At 47.9% G+C, this 15,380-nt stretch overlaps 1 protein-coding gene across 1 annotated transcript; it reads right to left on the reverse strand.

Moving 5' to 3' along the window:
- Positions 1 to 1,928: 1,928 nt before the first annotated feature.
- Positions 1,929 to 14,429, reverse strand: LOC139475124 (transient receptor potential cation channel subfamily V member 1-like). Its single transcript, XM_071258381.1, has 14 exons — positions 14,392 to 14,429; positions 12,618 to 12,762; positions 11,129 to 11,269; positions 10,697 to 10,941; positions 9,819 to 9,897; positions 9,444 to 9,617; positions 8,429 to 8,502; positions 6,496 to 6,678; positions 6,054 to 6,227; positions 5,556 to 5,711; positions 5,126 to 5,212; positions 4,645 to 4,828; positions 3,560 to 3,759; positions 1,929 to 2,313 (listed from the first exon to the last, which is right to left on the reverse strand). Exons 1-14 carry the CDS (start codon positions 14,427 to 14,429, stop codon positions 1,962 to 1,964), a joined length of 2,232 nt encoding a protein of 743 aa, XP_071114482.1. The 3' UTR covers positions 1,929 to 1,961.
- Between the last annotated feature and the right edge of the window lie 951 nt (positions 14,430 to 15,380).

Consider the following 15,380-nt stretch of genomic DNA (forward strand, 5'->3'; position numbering starts at 1 on the left):
TGAAAACAGTACTTTGACCCCGAGTTGCTCTGCAGGATGTATTATCAGTGAAAGGTGAGTTCACTGGAACAGACTTGGCACCTTGTCAGTTTCCTGTCTGCTTTGTTGAGTCATGTCTTGTATAGAGATAGGTGTGGACAATAAAAGGACACTTTTTGACTCAATGAGGACCAATGTAAGAGACATTGAACTACAATTCATTTCTCCACAACAGATAGGCCACTAATCTAAAATCTATTTCTCTTGATGAAAAAGAGTGCACATCCTGTATTGATGATTGGTAATGCTGTTTTACTTGTTTGATTTCTTTAAAATCCTTTTCAGTTTCCAACAGAGTAATCAGTCATATATTTTGATTGATAATCCTGTGAAAAATATGTATTTTATGAATTTGAGATAGATCATAAAGTTACATAAAAAGTGTCAGAAGTATGATACAGTCAGATCAAAGTGAAGGCCTTTTGTGTGATTGTGTCCTGAATGTCAAGGCCTTTTGTGTGATTGTGTCCTGAATGTCAAGGCCTATTGTGTGATTGTGTCCTGAATGTCAAGGCCTATTGTGTGATTGTGTCCTGAATGTCAAGGCCTATTGTGTGATTGTGTCCTGAATGTCAAGGCCTATTGTGTGATTGTGTCCTGAATGTCAAGGCCTATTGCGTAATTGTGTTTGTTTGTTCTTCATTCACCGCTTTTGTTCCTGTTAGTCTGTGAAAAACATTTTGAGAGTTACATGATTTTGCATCTGATCTGGTGCATGTCTTCATAAATAGACCAGGATAAATATTCTCTGAAATATTTTATTAAATGTGTGTCTATCCCCCTGTGAACCTGTATGATGACTCCCCCTGTGAAACTGAGGAGGTGATGGTACAGCAGTTACTATGGTGATGGGCTTCCTCCATTATTGACCATAGTTTGCTTTTCCCTGGTGCAGTGAAGTGTAACACAAATAAATATGTTAAAACCAGCAGTGTGGTTTGTTTCCTTACCATGTCACCCTCTGGGGAGTCCGGATCAGAAATGTGTATTCCTGCATAAGGTCCACAGTTCCCAGTGCTCCCTGACATGAAAACTTGTGACATGACTGAGTGGATCAGTGCTCATGCTGTCAACCACTGGTATGCCTGGATGGATTATTGGTACTGTGATGTAGGACGGAATATTGCTGTCTGCTTGGAGCAGTTGGATAATTATTGACTTTCAAATACCTGGAATACTGCTGACTGTCTGATGGTCGTGGAAACTGGCTTCAAAATATTTGGACTTGTCATGAGATAGTTTCAACTGCCAAGCGAAAATATGATAAACTTTCATTGTCTTAGAACACACAATCATTACGATCACACCTTTGTCAGCATCTGAACATATTCAGTCGGTGTGTAACGTTTCCAGACAGATTGATTTTACATGCACATTATATGTATGGAGAAACCAGATGTTATCCCCGGTACGTCGTCTTTGTTTGGGATTCAGTTATATGTTCTTATAACGAACCACACTGAAGGTCCTCAAAAAATGTTATCACCATCCTGATTCAATGATTAATCAGAACTCACAAGGCACGGCGATATCCATAAGGAATTTCGAGGTAGTCGGAAGTCAAACAGAAACGTTCCAATTGAATCTATCACCCGTGCTTCCAGTACAAGTGGACAAAACGCTTGGCATTCATCGTCTTCATCGATATTTCTGAAAAGGTGAATTCATCCTCTACGAAGTTTTGCACCAACACTGTACAAACAATAATGTACACAGATAGTTAACTTACAGATTATAATATGTGTTGATTGGTTCTGTAGATTCAGTAATTTGCATAGGCAGATTTGACCAATCGTTGTTGCTGGGTAACACCAACTGTTCCCCATGCAATAGTTGGACGGCCTCAATTTGTTGACGACGGAAATCTGATCGTCGGTTTATCCCCTAATTATGATGATCCATGACCACAATTCGTGTAGCCGTTATTGCTGGCTATGCTCACGAACCAACGCTGCTTTCATCCTTGCATCATTTCCATCAGTTTGTGAATCTGTGTTTGGAGCCATTTCCGTAGACTGGGAGCTGGACTCCGTATAATTGTCTGTATGTGGGACCGTCTGTCCGTTCAACGTACTGGATTCAATGGCTTCTGCTTGCCCTGTGTTTGGCTCTTCGGCCGCAGTAATGAACACTTCATTGTCGGATACACTCTGTGGAGACGTTGACGTTGGCAGCTGTGCGGCGTTGATGTTGTTGACACTGGCGGACAGAGACTGACGGTCTCCATCACGATGTAGCAGGGCAAGAGAAGCCAGGATCTCATCCAGCGATTGTCTGAGAAGAAAGGAAACTGACATTAGTGCCTTGTACATGACTTGGTAACTGTTGAAGATCCTTCTGTGTGTGGTATAAGTATGTCACCTTGTCAAGTATGCAATATAACCTACTATAACCTATAAAAGAAATCGTTCCATAACGCCGTCTTGTACACTATCTATTGGTTAAAGCGTTCGCTCGTCACACTGAAGACCCGGGTTTGATTCGCGATATTGGTACAATGTGGGAAGCCCATTTCTGGTGTCCCCCCGTGATAATGCTGGAATATTGCTAAAAGCGGTGTAAAACCATACTCACTCACTCGCTATCTTTAAGTGGTCTTTAGGAAGCTTTAGTATATGTTACTACACAGAGTTGCCTCTGTCCGATTTCAATGTTTTAGTGCTTGATAATGTAGCATCTGTACCGAAGTGGAAATCCTTATGTCAATTCTGTCTTCCTGAACAAGAACACTCAATGACCCACTGCATCCTGATGATATCGCTCTACAACACTGCCACGTCCGCTATTTAACCTACTGCATCCTAAGGACATCGCTCTGTAACACATTGTATAACCTACTGGATACTGAGGATATGGATCTGTAACACATTGTATAACCTACTGCATCCTGAGGACATGGCTCTGTAACACATTGTATAACCTATTGCATCCTGAGGACATCGCTCTGTAACACATTGTATAACCTATTGCATCCTGAGGACATCGCTCTGTAACATTGTATTACCTACTACATACTGAGGACATCGCTCTGTAACACATTGTATAACCTACTTCATACTGAGGACATTGCTCTGTAACACATTGTATAACCTATTGCATCCTGAGGACATCGCTCTGTAACACATTGTATAACCTATTGCATCCTGAGGACATCGCTCTGTAACATTGTATTACCTACTGCATACTGAGGACATCGCTCTGTAACACATTGTATAACCTACTTCATACTGAGGACATTGCTCTGTAACACATTGTATAACCTATTGCATCCTGAGGACATCGCTCTGTTACATTGTATAACCTACTGCATCTTGAGGACATCGCTCTGTAACACATTGTATAACCTATTGCATACTGAAGACATCGCTCTGAAACAAATTGTATAACCTACTGCATACTGAGAACATCGCTCAGTAACACATTGTATAACCTACTGCATCCCGAGGACATCGCTCTGTAACACATTGTATAACCTACTGCATCCCGAGGACATCGCTCTGTAACACATTGTATAACCTACTGCATCTTGAGGATGGCCTTCTCCTGGCGGGTGAGTCTGTTCTTGACAGTCAGCAGGTTCATCGTGTTCGACTCCGAACCCACCCAGATGTCCCGGATGTTCTTGTTCATCTCATTCAAGGGAGGCGACTCCCACCTCTCCAGGAGGTCATGGGGTTGTGACACCACCTCGGACTCGCAGTACTTCCGGATCCGGTAACTCTGTGGGTGACATACGGGTAGACTAACCTAACCTGCGTGCGTGGGTGGGTGCGCGGGTGCGTGTGTGCGTGTACAGGGGACCCAGTCGTATAAGGCGCCAAAGTTCGCTGTGCACCTATGGTCGTGGGTCCGAATATTGGTTCGTCCCAATTATATTTCTAGGTTTGTCAGCACCATACCCGTGCTCGTGGGTTTCCGCAAAGTGGTAAACTGAGACCTGTATCACTTCGGGCTTTCCCCTAACATTTAGCTAGCACTCCATGATAAAACTGGAATACTCATTCTCTCCGCATGTAGACCACAGAGCCACTCTCTGCATGTAGACCATAGACTCACTCTCCGCATGTAGACCATAGACTCACTCTCCGCATGTAGAACACAGACTCACTCTCCGCATGTAGACCATAGACTCACTCTCAGCATGTAGAACACAGACTCACTCTCCGCATGTAGACCATAGACTCACTCTCCGAATGTAGAACATTGACTCACTCTCCGCATGTAGACTATAGACTCACTCTCCGCATGTAGACCATAGACTCACTCTCCGCATGTAGAACACAGACTCACTCTCCGCATGTAGACCATAGACTCACTCTCAGCATGTAGAACACAGACTCACTCTCCGCATGTAGGCCATAGACTCACTCTCCGAATGTAGAACATTGATCACTCTCAGCATGTAGAACACAGACCCACTCTCCTAATGTAGAACACTGACTCACTCTCTCCGCATGTAGAACACAGATCAACTCTCCGCATGTCGAACACACAGACTCACCCTCCGCGTGTAGAACACAGACTCACCCTCTGCATGTAGACCATAGACTCACCCTCCGCATATAGAACACGGACTCACCCTCAACGTGTAGAACACAGACTCACCCTCCGCATGTAGATACTATTGAGCTCCACCCTCGCTATGATCCATGCCCTGTTGAGCTCGAGGGCACGTTGTGCATCAGTCTGTACGTTCTGGTAGGTGTCGCTGAGCTGGGCGATGAGGATGTTGAGGAGGACAACGATGCAGGTGAAGAGGAAGATGACCAAGATGATGCAGCTCAGCGTGCTGTGGGGGGAAGCAAGCGCAGTCAGCGAGTCAGCACCAGGAGGAACCGCTGGTATGTTGTGTGAGAAGTACTTCAATGAGCCCGACATTGGATCATCAAAGTAGCTGTAACTGAGACTTACTCAAGATGTGAATTCTTCAACAAAAAGTAACCATATGGCGTGAAATTGAAATGATACTACAAAAGCCCAAATGCGAGTTCGAGTCCTCGTTAGATCTCCAACTTCATCATCATCAACCATATTTGGACGAGGCACTTTAAAGTTGCCGTTACGCCCTCCGAAGATGTCAACTCACCTGTATCCACCTTGGCCGTAGTAGGTGACGACGGGTTCGGACTCGATGAGGATGCGCACGCCGGTGAACATCACCTCCCAGAAGGTTCTGTAAAGACAACATATAGCGCATCCAGTACATCCAGCAAGATTGTTTGGTTTCTGCTGATTGCCGCACTCGGTAATCTTACGACGGCAGGCGGTTTAATAATTGAGTCTGGACCAGACAATCCAGTGATTGTTATTATGAGCAACGATCCACGCCGTCGGGGTACGATGACACGCTATCTACCAAGTCACGGAGTTTAACCACCCAACGCCCCGTTAAGTCGCCTCCAAAGACAAGTAGTAGCTGTTGGGGACCTATTTTAACACGAAATCCCGAGGGGCTATAGGTGTAGTGATAAACCCTGCATGTCTCACACTATAGAAACATGATCGTGAGTACATACCCTGTCTCAGAGTGCACCTGTAGAGAGTTCTCTCCCCTGAGGGCTAGGATGAAGGATCCGCTGAAGGCCAGTAGGATGACGGAGAAGAGGACAGTGAACTGGACGAAGTCGTGCCCCAGGATCCGCTTCAGGATGAGGGCATATGCACCCGTCTGCCTGGTGACAGGGGGAGTATAGTGTACACAAGGTGGAATGCGGGATGGGGCCGAGTGGAGAAAACCGACAGTCGAGGACGTTCCCATTGACACCTTCCCCCCCCCCCCACCACCCCCCCCTCCCCCCTTACCTGAAGACTACTAAATACGTGAAGAGCTTGAGTGCCAACAACATATGTGACATTACCCGGAGACTGCTGCATACTAGAAGATCTTAAGCGTCCACAGCAGATACAACTTTACCTGAAGACTGCTGCATACTTCAATATCTTAAGATGTGATCTTACCTGAAGACCGCAGTATTCTCAAAGATCGTGTGAACCCACATCAGATAGAACTTTACCTGAAAACTGCTGCAAACTTGAAGATCTTGAGTGTCCACAGCAGATAGCCGACGGAGAAGACCTGCCACTGCTCCTGGGTGTGCGTGAAGCGGAGCGGGATGACAGACAACAGCAGACATGACGAGGTCAGGTCCAGCCAGTTGAACATGTCTCGCCAGTAGTCCAGGCGGTGTCTGGCGGAGTCAAATAACAGCATACATAGAGACATCTGGTGATGGCACGTCAGGCAAACTCAGTCATTGCCGCCTTTTAAGTTCGTTACTAGTCAATCGCGGTCATAAAACCTTGCAGGTTGACGATCAAAATACAAGCAATAACCTAATGTTGTTATGTTTATAGACCTGTTGCGATTCAGCGGACTAAGCAGAGATCACAAGCTGCTGTAAAATGTACTTTAGTAGATTAGACGCATGTATGTTTGAAACAAAATTGTGTACTCGCCTCCTCATCTGATTGATCTCGAGGACAAGACTGAAGGCCACCGCACCACACGTCCACAACTCGGTCGCCGCACGCACCTTGTCCCGGGGGTCGGGGTACTGGGCGGGGTCAGGGGTCAAGGTCGCTACAGCCAGCGAGAAGGTGAGGCAGAGCAGGGTGAAACAGTATATGATGCTATTCACACTGCAGACAAAATGATCTCAATATCACTGAGAATACCAACACTGTAGTATGAAGATAACCAGCTTCAGTAATTGTTACTGAGCATGAAATGTTTGATTCATGCTGACTGTTTTATTGGCATTCTGGAAATTGATGAGTTAATAAGAAAAAATACATTTATGGATAACAACTTGTGGTTTACTACACTGAACCGGACCAGATCATCAGTTATGCTATTGTAGACCTTTTCACTAACGTCCCTGCGCTGCAAATCTTCTGTCAGCGCATCCCCAACCTAGATCAACCACTTGTTGCCAACCTCCATCATCGGCCTCACCGAATCCTGCATAACCTCAACCTTCTTCACCTGAAGAGACGACACCTACGAGCAGATCCAAGGCCTCGCAATGGGATCCCCTCTCTCCCCCTTCCTTACGGAAATCTACATGGCCAAGTTTGACGAACAAGCCTCTCCACATCGCCATTCCAACCCGTCTGCTGGTACAGGTAGGTAGACGACACCTTTGTCATCCTCAGAAAAGACCAGGCCCCCGCCTCACTACTCCGGCACCTCATCAACCCGAGTCAAGTTCACCACGGAGTCCGAAAACATCTCCCCTTCAAAGACGTCCTTGTATCCAGAGACCCAAGCAATAAGATCCGAACTACCGTCTACAAGAGCCTACCCATTCTGACGAGTACCTTCCCTTTAACTTTAACCATCCCCCTAAAACTAAGTCTGGCATCATCTCCATACTGACCAACCAAGCAAAGAAACCTGCTCCAGCAACCGTGACCTTGTCCATGAACTAAATCCTCCGCAGCATATTTCCACCCATCTCAACAAGTGTCCCACCAAGCTTGTCAAAAGGACCTTGTCCACCACGCTCCAGCACAAGCCCAAACCGAGCAGACCAAGATCCACCCCAATCAGAATGACCCTACCTATATTGGCAAGACTTCACATCAGATCAGCAGATCACTTAAGCACCAAACAGGTACCAATGCCATCATCACGGGCTCTCTAACCCTCAAGACCATCCTCCATGCTATTGGCCGTAACCTTCCATCGGAAAGGCAACCCCAAAAGTAGTGATCTATAAGATACATTGTGACTGTGGTGACTCGTACACTGGTGAAACCTCCCGCCCAGTAGATATCCCCATCAACAGACATAAAGCTTCAACAGCCAGAACAGCCAGCAACCGAGTTCCCCGGCCCTCACATTCAGTTATACATAGTCCAATGTCTCTCTACCAAACATCAGGGCTTCACAAAAGAAAAGTCCCGGAAACCATAGAAGTCCACTGTCACAAACCAACAGAGATCAAGGGTAATACATCTCGTCTGCCTGTGAAGATCTAATCAAGCAATAGACTCTTTCTATTTGTAACAAACAGCTTGTTCATCTATTTCAATTTGTTTCCAATAAGTTTGTGCAACTATTTTAACTGGTATCCAATCAGCTGGTTCAGCTTCTTAATCCTTACTGAAAATCTGGCCTTAGCCAATTATCTGTGTGCTATTTCTTATTCAGTAACTGCTGTTAATGTTAAACTGTTTCTTGTTACAACATATCATGAAAAACCTCCTACAACTTGGTTGTAGTCACTCCAGCTTGATAATGGTGTCAGAATTTACATCGAAACGTCGCTAAATACAATAAACCAATAGTTGTCAACTAAAATGTTGCATGAGATTCAGTGGGGAGATAGTCGAAGCTCGAAGTTATTTTAAGCATTAAGTCGCTATTATAATGAAGTGTACGTACACGAAGCGAAACCTGGCGTATTTCTTCCACTTCCGTCGTATGAGCAGCCGGACACAGTCATGGAACACAACCTCCTGGACAGACGGACACACGTACATACAGTGATGGCTGCAGTAGGATTTGTTTGTTTGTTGTTTAACGCCACACTCAGCAATATTCCAGCTATATGGCAATCTGTAAATAATCGAATCTGGATCAGACGATCCAGTGATTGACAACATGAGCATCGATCTTCGCAATTGGGATACGATTACATGCATCAACCAAGTCAGCGTGTCTGACCACCCGATACCGTTAGTCGCCTCTTACGACAAGCATAGTCGCCTGTCACGGCAAGACATATTCTACCCCGGATATTCACAGGTCGGCTACAATAGGAAGAACGGGATATACGTCATAGTAAGCAATAAAGGAGCTATGTCACAGTAAACAATTTGACCGTCTCCATGGTCCAGTGGACATAGGGTTTGCCTGGAGTTCGATCCCTTGGCAATGTAAAAAGCTTTTACGTGTTGTTACCCTGCCTGGTGCTCGGCATTCAGAGGATAAAACAACTCGGAAACTAACTCGGAGTCAGTATCCATGTTAAAATCCGGCATGGTATCTTAGCGGGCTAGCATTGTAAAACCGGCCTTAGTCCGGACTATCACCATCCTTCCAAGGCAAAGGAGATAACGGACATTGGAATCTGGACATTAAGAGTCAGTTACCCCTTGCTTCGGGAAGATGGGCCATTATAAGCAGCCGCACACACACACGTGCATGCACGTCGCTATGTAAGTACAATAAACCCAACGTTAAGCCTACATCACCTCACCCACCGTGATAAGTCACTGCATCACAGAAAACAACACATCAATGGATCACCGTAAGCAATATGTCATGCTTATCACCGAGAGACGACGAAATAGTACCCGGCTCTTCCATCGTTTCATAACAGAATCATAAGAGACAAATATCTGATCTTTGTGTACCATTTCACAACGAAAAGTAGGGAACCAAATCTTCTCATTACCTTCAGGTTTCCCTTGGCGATGAGATTGAGGCAAGATTTGGACTCGTCCTCAAAGTCTTGGTGTGTGGGTGGTCTCCCTTCCTCGTCGGCCTCCAGCACGTGGTAGAACACCCTCACGTGACCTGTATCCCCGATAGGGTCCATCATACAGTCCAGCACTCCCATCGCCGCATGCTGGGAAGATCGAATCGGTGTGTACAGTTTGTTTATCGGTGTCACTGGCGCTTTAAACAAATCTTGCAAAGGAGATGAGGGTCGATGATTGAACAACACGGGACGGTGAAACGCTAAACAACGTGAGACGGTGAAACGCTAAACAACGTGAGACGGTGGAACATTAAACAGCACAGGATGGTGAAAGCATTTGCGTCTCACCTGCATTTCTTTACGAAGCAGGTCGTGAAGGTTGAACTCTGACCTTGTGGAGGTCCTTGTGATGTACATGTCTCTAATGCTGAAATATGGAACACAGGCAGTGATTGGTTGAATCGAACACTTTATGGACATACACAGGCAGTGATTGGTTGAATCGAACACTTTACGAACGTACACAGGCAGTGATTGGTTGAATCTAACACTTTATGGACATACACAGGCAGTGATTGGTTGAATCGAACACTTTACGAACGTACACAGGCAGTGATTGGTTGAATCTAACACTTTACAAACGTACACAGGCAGTGATTGGTTGAATCGAACACTTTACGAACGTACACAGGCAGTGATTGGTTGAATCGAACACTTTACGAACGTACACAGGCAGTGATTGGTTGAATCGAACACTTTACGAAAGTACACAGGCAATGATTGATTGAATCGGAAACTTTATGGACGTACACAGGCAGTGATTGGTTGAATCGAACACTTTATGGACGAACAAGGCAGTGATTGGTTGAAGCGAACACTTTACGAACGTACACATGCAGTGATTGGTTGAATCGAACACTTTATGAACGTACACGGGCAGTGATTCTCTGAAACCTATTGGCTTATTATTACACTGCGGTTGAAACATACTGACTGGCTGAGTTTAACACGTAAAACATCACACGGGCGGCGATTGGTTGAACCTAACAATGAAACAACAGCAGCAACGACAACTGAGCCACAGCGAGTGATTGCCTTTGTTATCCTGGCGCATAGAGACGTAGAGTTTTATACTTTTGTGCTTCTCACTACTGTTTTGACATGCAATTTTAATCAGGGTATACGTCATACAAGAGGTGGTTCCTACAGCAACGGTGGCAGCTTACACAGCGTTGGGCATGTAGCTGAGAATGAGGGCGGCGATGTCGTCGTTGTTGTTGTTGAGGGCCAGGTGGTAGGGCATGTTGTTGTTCTTGTCTCGGACATGGGGGAGGGCGTCGTTTTCCAGCAGTTTACTACACACACCCTTGAAGTTCCTCTTGACGGCGTGGTGGAGCGGGGTCTGCCAGGCGCTGTCGCATGTCGACGGGTTGGCGCCGCGTTGCAGAAGCATGTTGACAAACAGCTGGACCTGTCAGAACACATTAAATAAAATATAGTAGGTAAATCAAATAGAATAAAATAGTTTATTAATTTGGCCGCCACTCCAGAATGTGAAATACAAAAGATCGGCCACCCAGGTCAGGGAGGACCTGCGAAAGATCAGCGAAACATGTTTCTCAAGATGCAGCGATAGCAGAGAAATGTCAAAGTCGAACCTTGTACTCTGTTGGGAATTCTGAGACCACAAACATGAGCGCCTTCTCCTTGTCGCCATACTTGTCCACCAGCCTGTCCATCACCACCTCCCTCTCCGCCTCCTGGCGGCCGATCAGCAGCGTCCGAGTCTTGACCGCCACCTGGGGAGGATGAGGCAGTGGTCAACTGTAGGGGAGGAGTGTGTGTGTGCGTGTGTGTATGTAGTGTGTGCGTATGTGTATGAAGTGTGTATTTGTGTAGTGTGTGTGTGTGTGTGTGCGTGTGTGCGTGCGTGTGTGCGTGTGTGTATGTAGTGTGTATTTGTGTAGTGTGTGTGCGTGTGTGTATGTAGTGTGTATTTGTGTAGTGTGTGTGTGTGCGTGCGCGCGTGCCTGTGTGTGTTTGTTTATGTTTGTTTGATGGTTTGTGTGTTTGTTTAGCGTGCGTTGGTCTCTTTCAGTATATGTTTGTTTGTGCATGTGAGTGCTGCGTGTGTGTAGCGTTTGTCTCTGTGTGTGTGTAGCATGTGTGTTTGTGTAGTGTGTGTGTATGTGCGCGCGCGCGTGTGTAGCATGTGTGTGTTTGTGTTGAGCGCGTGTGCGTTTATGTTTGTGTGTGAAGGAGGGTGTATGTGTGTTGAGGGTCTGTTTGTTTGTGTGTGTGTGTGTGTGTGTGTGTGTGCGTGTGTGCGTTTCTGTGTGAAGGGTGTTCGTGGAAGGTTTGCGTTTGTGTGTGGAGTGCGTGTGTAGAGGGTTGAGTGCATGTGTGTGAGGCATGTGGTTATGTGTGTGTGTGTCTCTTTTTGTGGAGCGCGTATTTGTGTGGGGCGTGTGTGTGTATGGGGGTGGGGAAGTGAGCGTGTGTGTGTTTGTGTGTGAAGGTCCTGTGTGTGCTTGTGTGTGTATGTGTGTTTGTGTGCTTGTTATGGTATGGTGGATGTTTTGATTTGTATTATGAATTACTTTTGTGAAAGTTCACCTTATTGTTTCATTATTAGTATTTTATTCATATCATGTTTATCACCGCGATGCCCCATCCCACCCGACGACCGACCCCATGGCCCCACCGAGAGACCTACCCCAGGCGCCACCGAGAGACCTACCCCGGGCGCCACAGAAAGACCTACCCCAGCCGCCACCGAGAGACCCACCCCGGGCGCCACAGAAAGACCTACCCCAGGCGCCACCGAGAGACCTACCCCGGGCGCCACAGAAAGACCTACCCCGGGCGCCACAGAAAGACCTACACCGGGCCCCACAGAAAGACCTACACAGGGCGCCACAGAAAGACCTACACCGGGCGCCACTGAGAGACCTACCCCGGGCGCCACAGAGAGACCTACCCCGGGCGACACAGGAAGACCTACACCGGGCGCCACAGAAAGACCTACACCGGGCGCCACAGAAAGACCTACCCCGGGCGCCACAGAAAGACCTACCCCGGGCGCCACAGAAAGACCCAACCGGGCGCCACCGGGAGACCTACCCCGGGCGCCACAGAAAGACCTACCTCTTGCTGGAACTCATCCTCCGTCACCTCCTCCCCCAGCAGGTCGGAGAACGAGGGGGTCTGGGGCAGGTGCGTCGGGGGGATGCGGCTACATGCACCACAGAACCCAGCATCTTCGGGGTAGGCGTAATCTGTAGCAGGAAGGACGAGTGAGGTGTGTGGCCATATGTACACGGTTAACACAGACTCAGACACTCAGACACACAGGCACACAGGCACTCAGGCGCTCAGACACTGACACTCAGACACTCAGACACACAGGCACTCAGGCGCTCAGACACTCAGACACACAGGCACTCAGGCGCTCAGACACTGACACTCAGACACACAGGCACTCAGGCGCTCAGAATCTGACTCTCAGACACTCTGACACACAGGCACTCAGGCGCTCAGACACTGACACTCAGACACACAGGCACTCAGGCGCTCAGAATCTGACTCTCAGACACACAGGCACTCAGGCGCTCAGACACTGACTCTCAGACACTCTGACACACAGGCACTCAGGCGCTCAGACACAGACACTCAGACACACAGGCGCTCAGACACTGACTCTCAGACACTCTGACACACAGGCACTCAGACTCTCAGACACTCTGACACACAGACACAGATACACGGAACACAGACAGTTACACGGAATCAGACACTCAGACATACAGACTCAGGCATACACACGGACTCCATGAGACACAAAGACATACGAGGCTGCCGCATAAGTGTCATAAGCCTCTCCAATGTTACACTTTCATTTGTTACTCTCACTGGGGCTGATCGGTAGCTGTGGAATACTCAGTACACGCCTCTGCGAAGACGCACTTAAAACACCCCACCTCTGATGGCCCCCACCCCTGATGTTCCCCACCCCTGATGTCCCCAACCCCTGATGTTCCCCACCCCTGATGTTCCCACCTCTGATGTTCCCCACCCCTGATGTTCCCCACCCCTGATGTCCCTCACCCATGACGTTCCCACCTCTGATGTTCCCCACCCATGACGTTCCCACCTCTGATGTTCCCCACCCCTGATGTTCCCACCTCTGATGTTCCCCACCCCTGATGTTCCCAGCTCTGATGTTCCCCACCCCTGATGTCCCCCACCCATGACGTTCCCACCTCTGATGTTCCCCACCTCTGATGTTCCCACCTCTGATGTTCCCCACCCCTGATGTTCCCACCTCTGATGTTCCCACCCCTGATGTTCCCCACCCCTGATGTCCCCCACCCATGACGTTCCCACCTCTGATGTTCCCCACCCCTGATGTTCCCCACCCCTGATGTTCCCACCTCTGATGTTCCCCACCCCTGATGTCCCTCACCCATGACGTTCCCACCTCTGATGTTCCCACCTCTGATGTTCCCCACCCCTGATGTTCCCACCTCTGATGTTCCCCACCTCTGATGTCCCCCACCTCTGATGTTCCCCACCCCTGATGTCCCTCACCCATGACGTTCCCACCTCTGATGTTCCCCACCCCTGATGTTCCCACCTCTGATGTTCCCACCTCTGATGTTCCCCACCCCTGATGTCCCTCACCCATGACGTTCCCACCTCTGATGTTCCCCACCCCTGATGTTCCCCACCCCTGATGTTCCCACCTCTGATGTTCCCACCCCTGATGTTCCCCACCCCTGATGTCCCCCACCCATGACGTTCCCACCTCTGATGTTCCCCACCCCTGATGTTCCCACCTCTGATGTTCCCACCTCTGATGTCCCCCACCCATGATGTTCCCCACCCATGATGTCCCCCGCCCCTAATGTCGCCTACCTGTTGTCCAAGGGCGATGCTCCTGTGTTTCTGTCTCCTCATTGTCCCGGTCGTGTTACCATGACAACACAGGTGTACCGAGCTACTGGCTGTATGTACGATGGGCTATACGGGAGCTGCAGGTACAGACCACGACATGACGGCCCTGTACGTCCAGGCTAATGCTTCAGTGACAGTGATCGATGTCGTGTCCTCTTCCACAGATCCCCCACTCCCGTCCTATAGCGGCACGTACAGTCATCACGGCTTGAAATAGTCGCAGGAAAATCAGGCAGCCGGGTAGCAACGGATTGTCACAAAGTATGTAACAGTGAAAGAAACGTCAGTTCTCCAGGAATACCTCCACCCATGTAGGTCCTCACTAGGTCGGGCGTTTGTTCAGAGGGTCGGGGATTACTCACCAGTGTAATAACGCAGGCAGATAACAGATAACGGCAGTAATTTATTGTACAAATACTTACTATCGTGTCGAAGAAAGTATGCCAGCCTAGGTACCGGAGACGTTTAATCGTCTTGCGGCCCGGGAACAGTCTCGCTATGTCATGGGTCGGCGTCTAGTTCAGTGTGACCAAGGTGTAGTTCTACCGTGTGGTTGTTTAGTTGATACTGATCTCAGATACTGTACATGCTTCCTAGTAATCGCTGCTGCACGTAGAAGTGTAGTAGTGAATTATTAACGAACCAAAGGTCAGTGCGCTTGTGTTGCCATCTCAGCGTATGCCTTCGCAGGCGTCTGTCGCTTACATTACAATTGATTATGTTTTGTAATAACTCGTATGCAACGTTAAACGAGATAGGAGCTGAATACAATCTGCCTGTCTATAGTTGGCTTTTAAGTAGGTAATAATAATGATAACAATAATTAACATAATAATAACCATCATAATTACTCGGTTCCTGGTTGTGCACTTTACCCCTGTGGTAGGCTGTGAGTATAGTGTATGATTTGCATGTGCGCTCGCCTTGTCCGTCACTGCAGTCTTGTACACCATC

The sequence above is a fragment of the Haliotis cracherodii genome, unplaced genomic scaffold (genome assembly GCF_022045235.1).
Source record: "Haliotis cracherodii isolate W230 unplaced genomic scaffold, xgHalCrac1.p SCAF_3, whole genome shotgun sequence".
Classification (NCBI taxonomy): Eukaryota; Metazoa; Mollusca; class Gastropoda; order Lepetellida; family Haliotidae; genus Haliotis; species Haliotis cracherodii.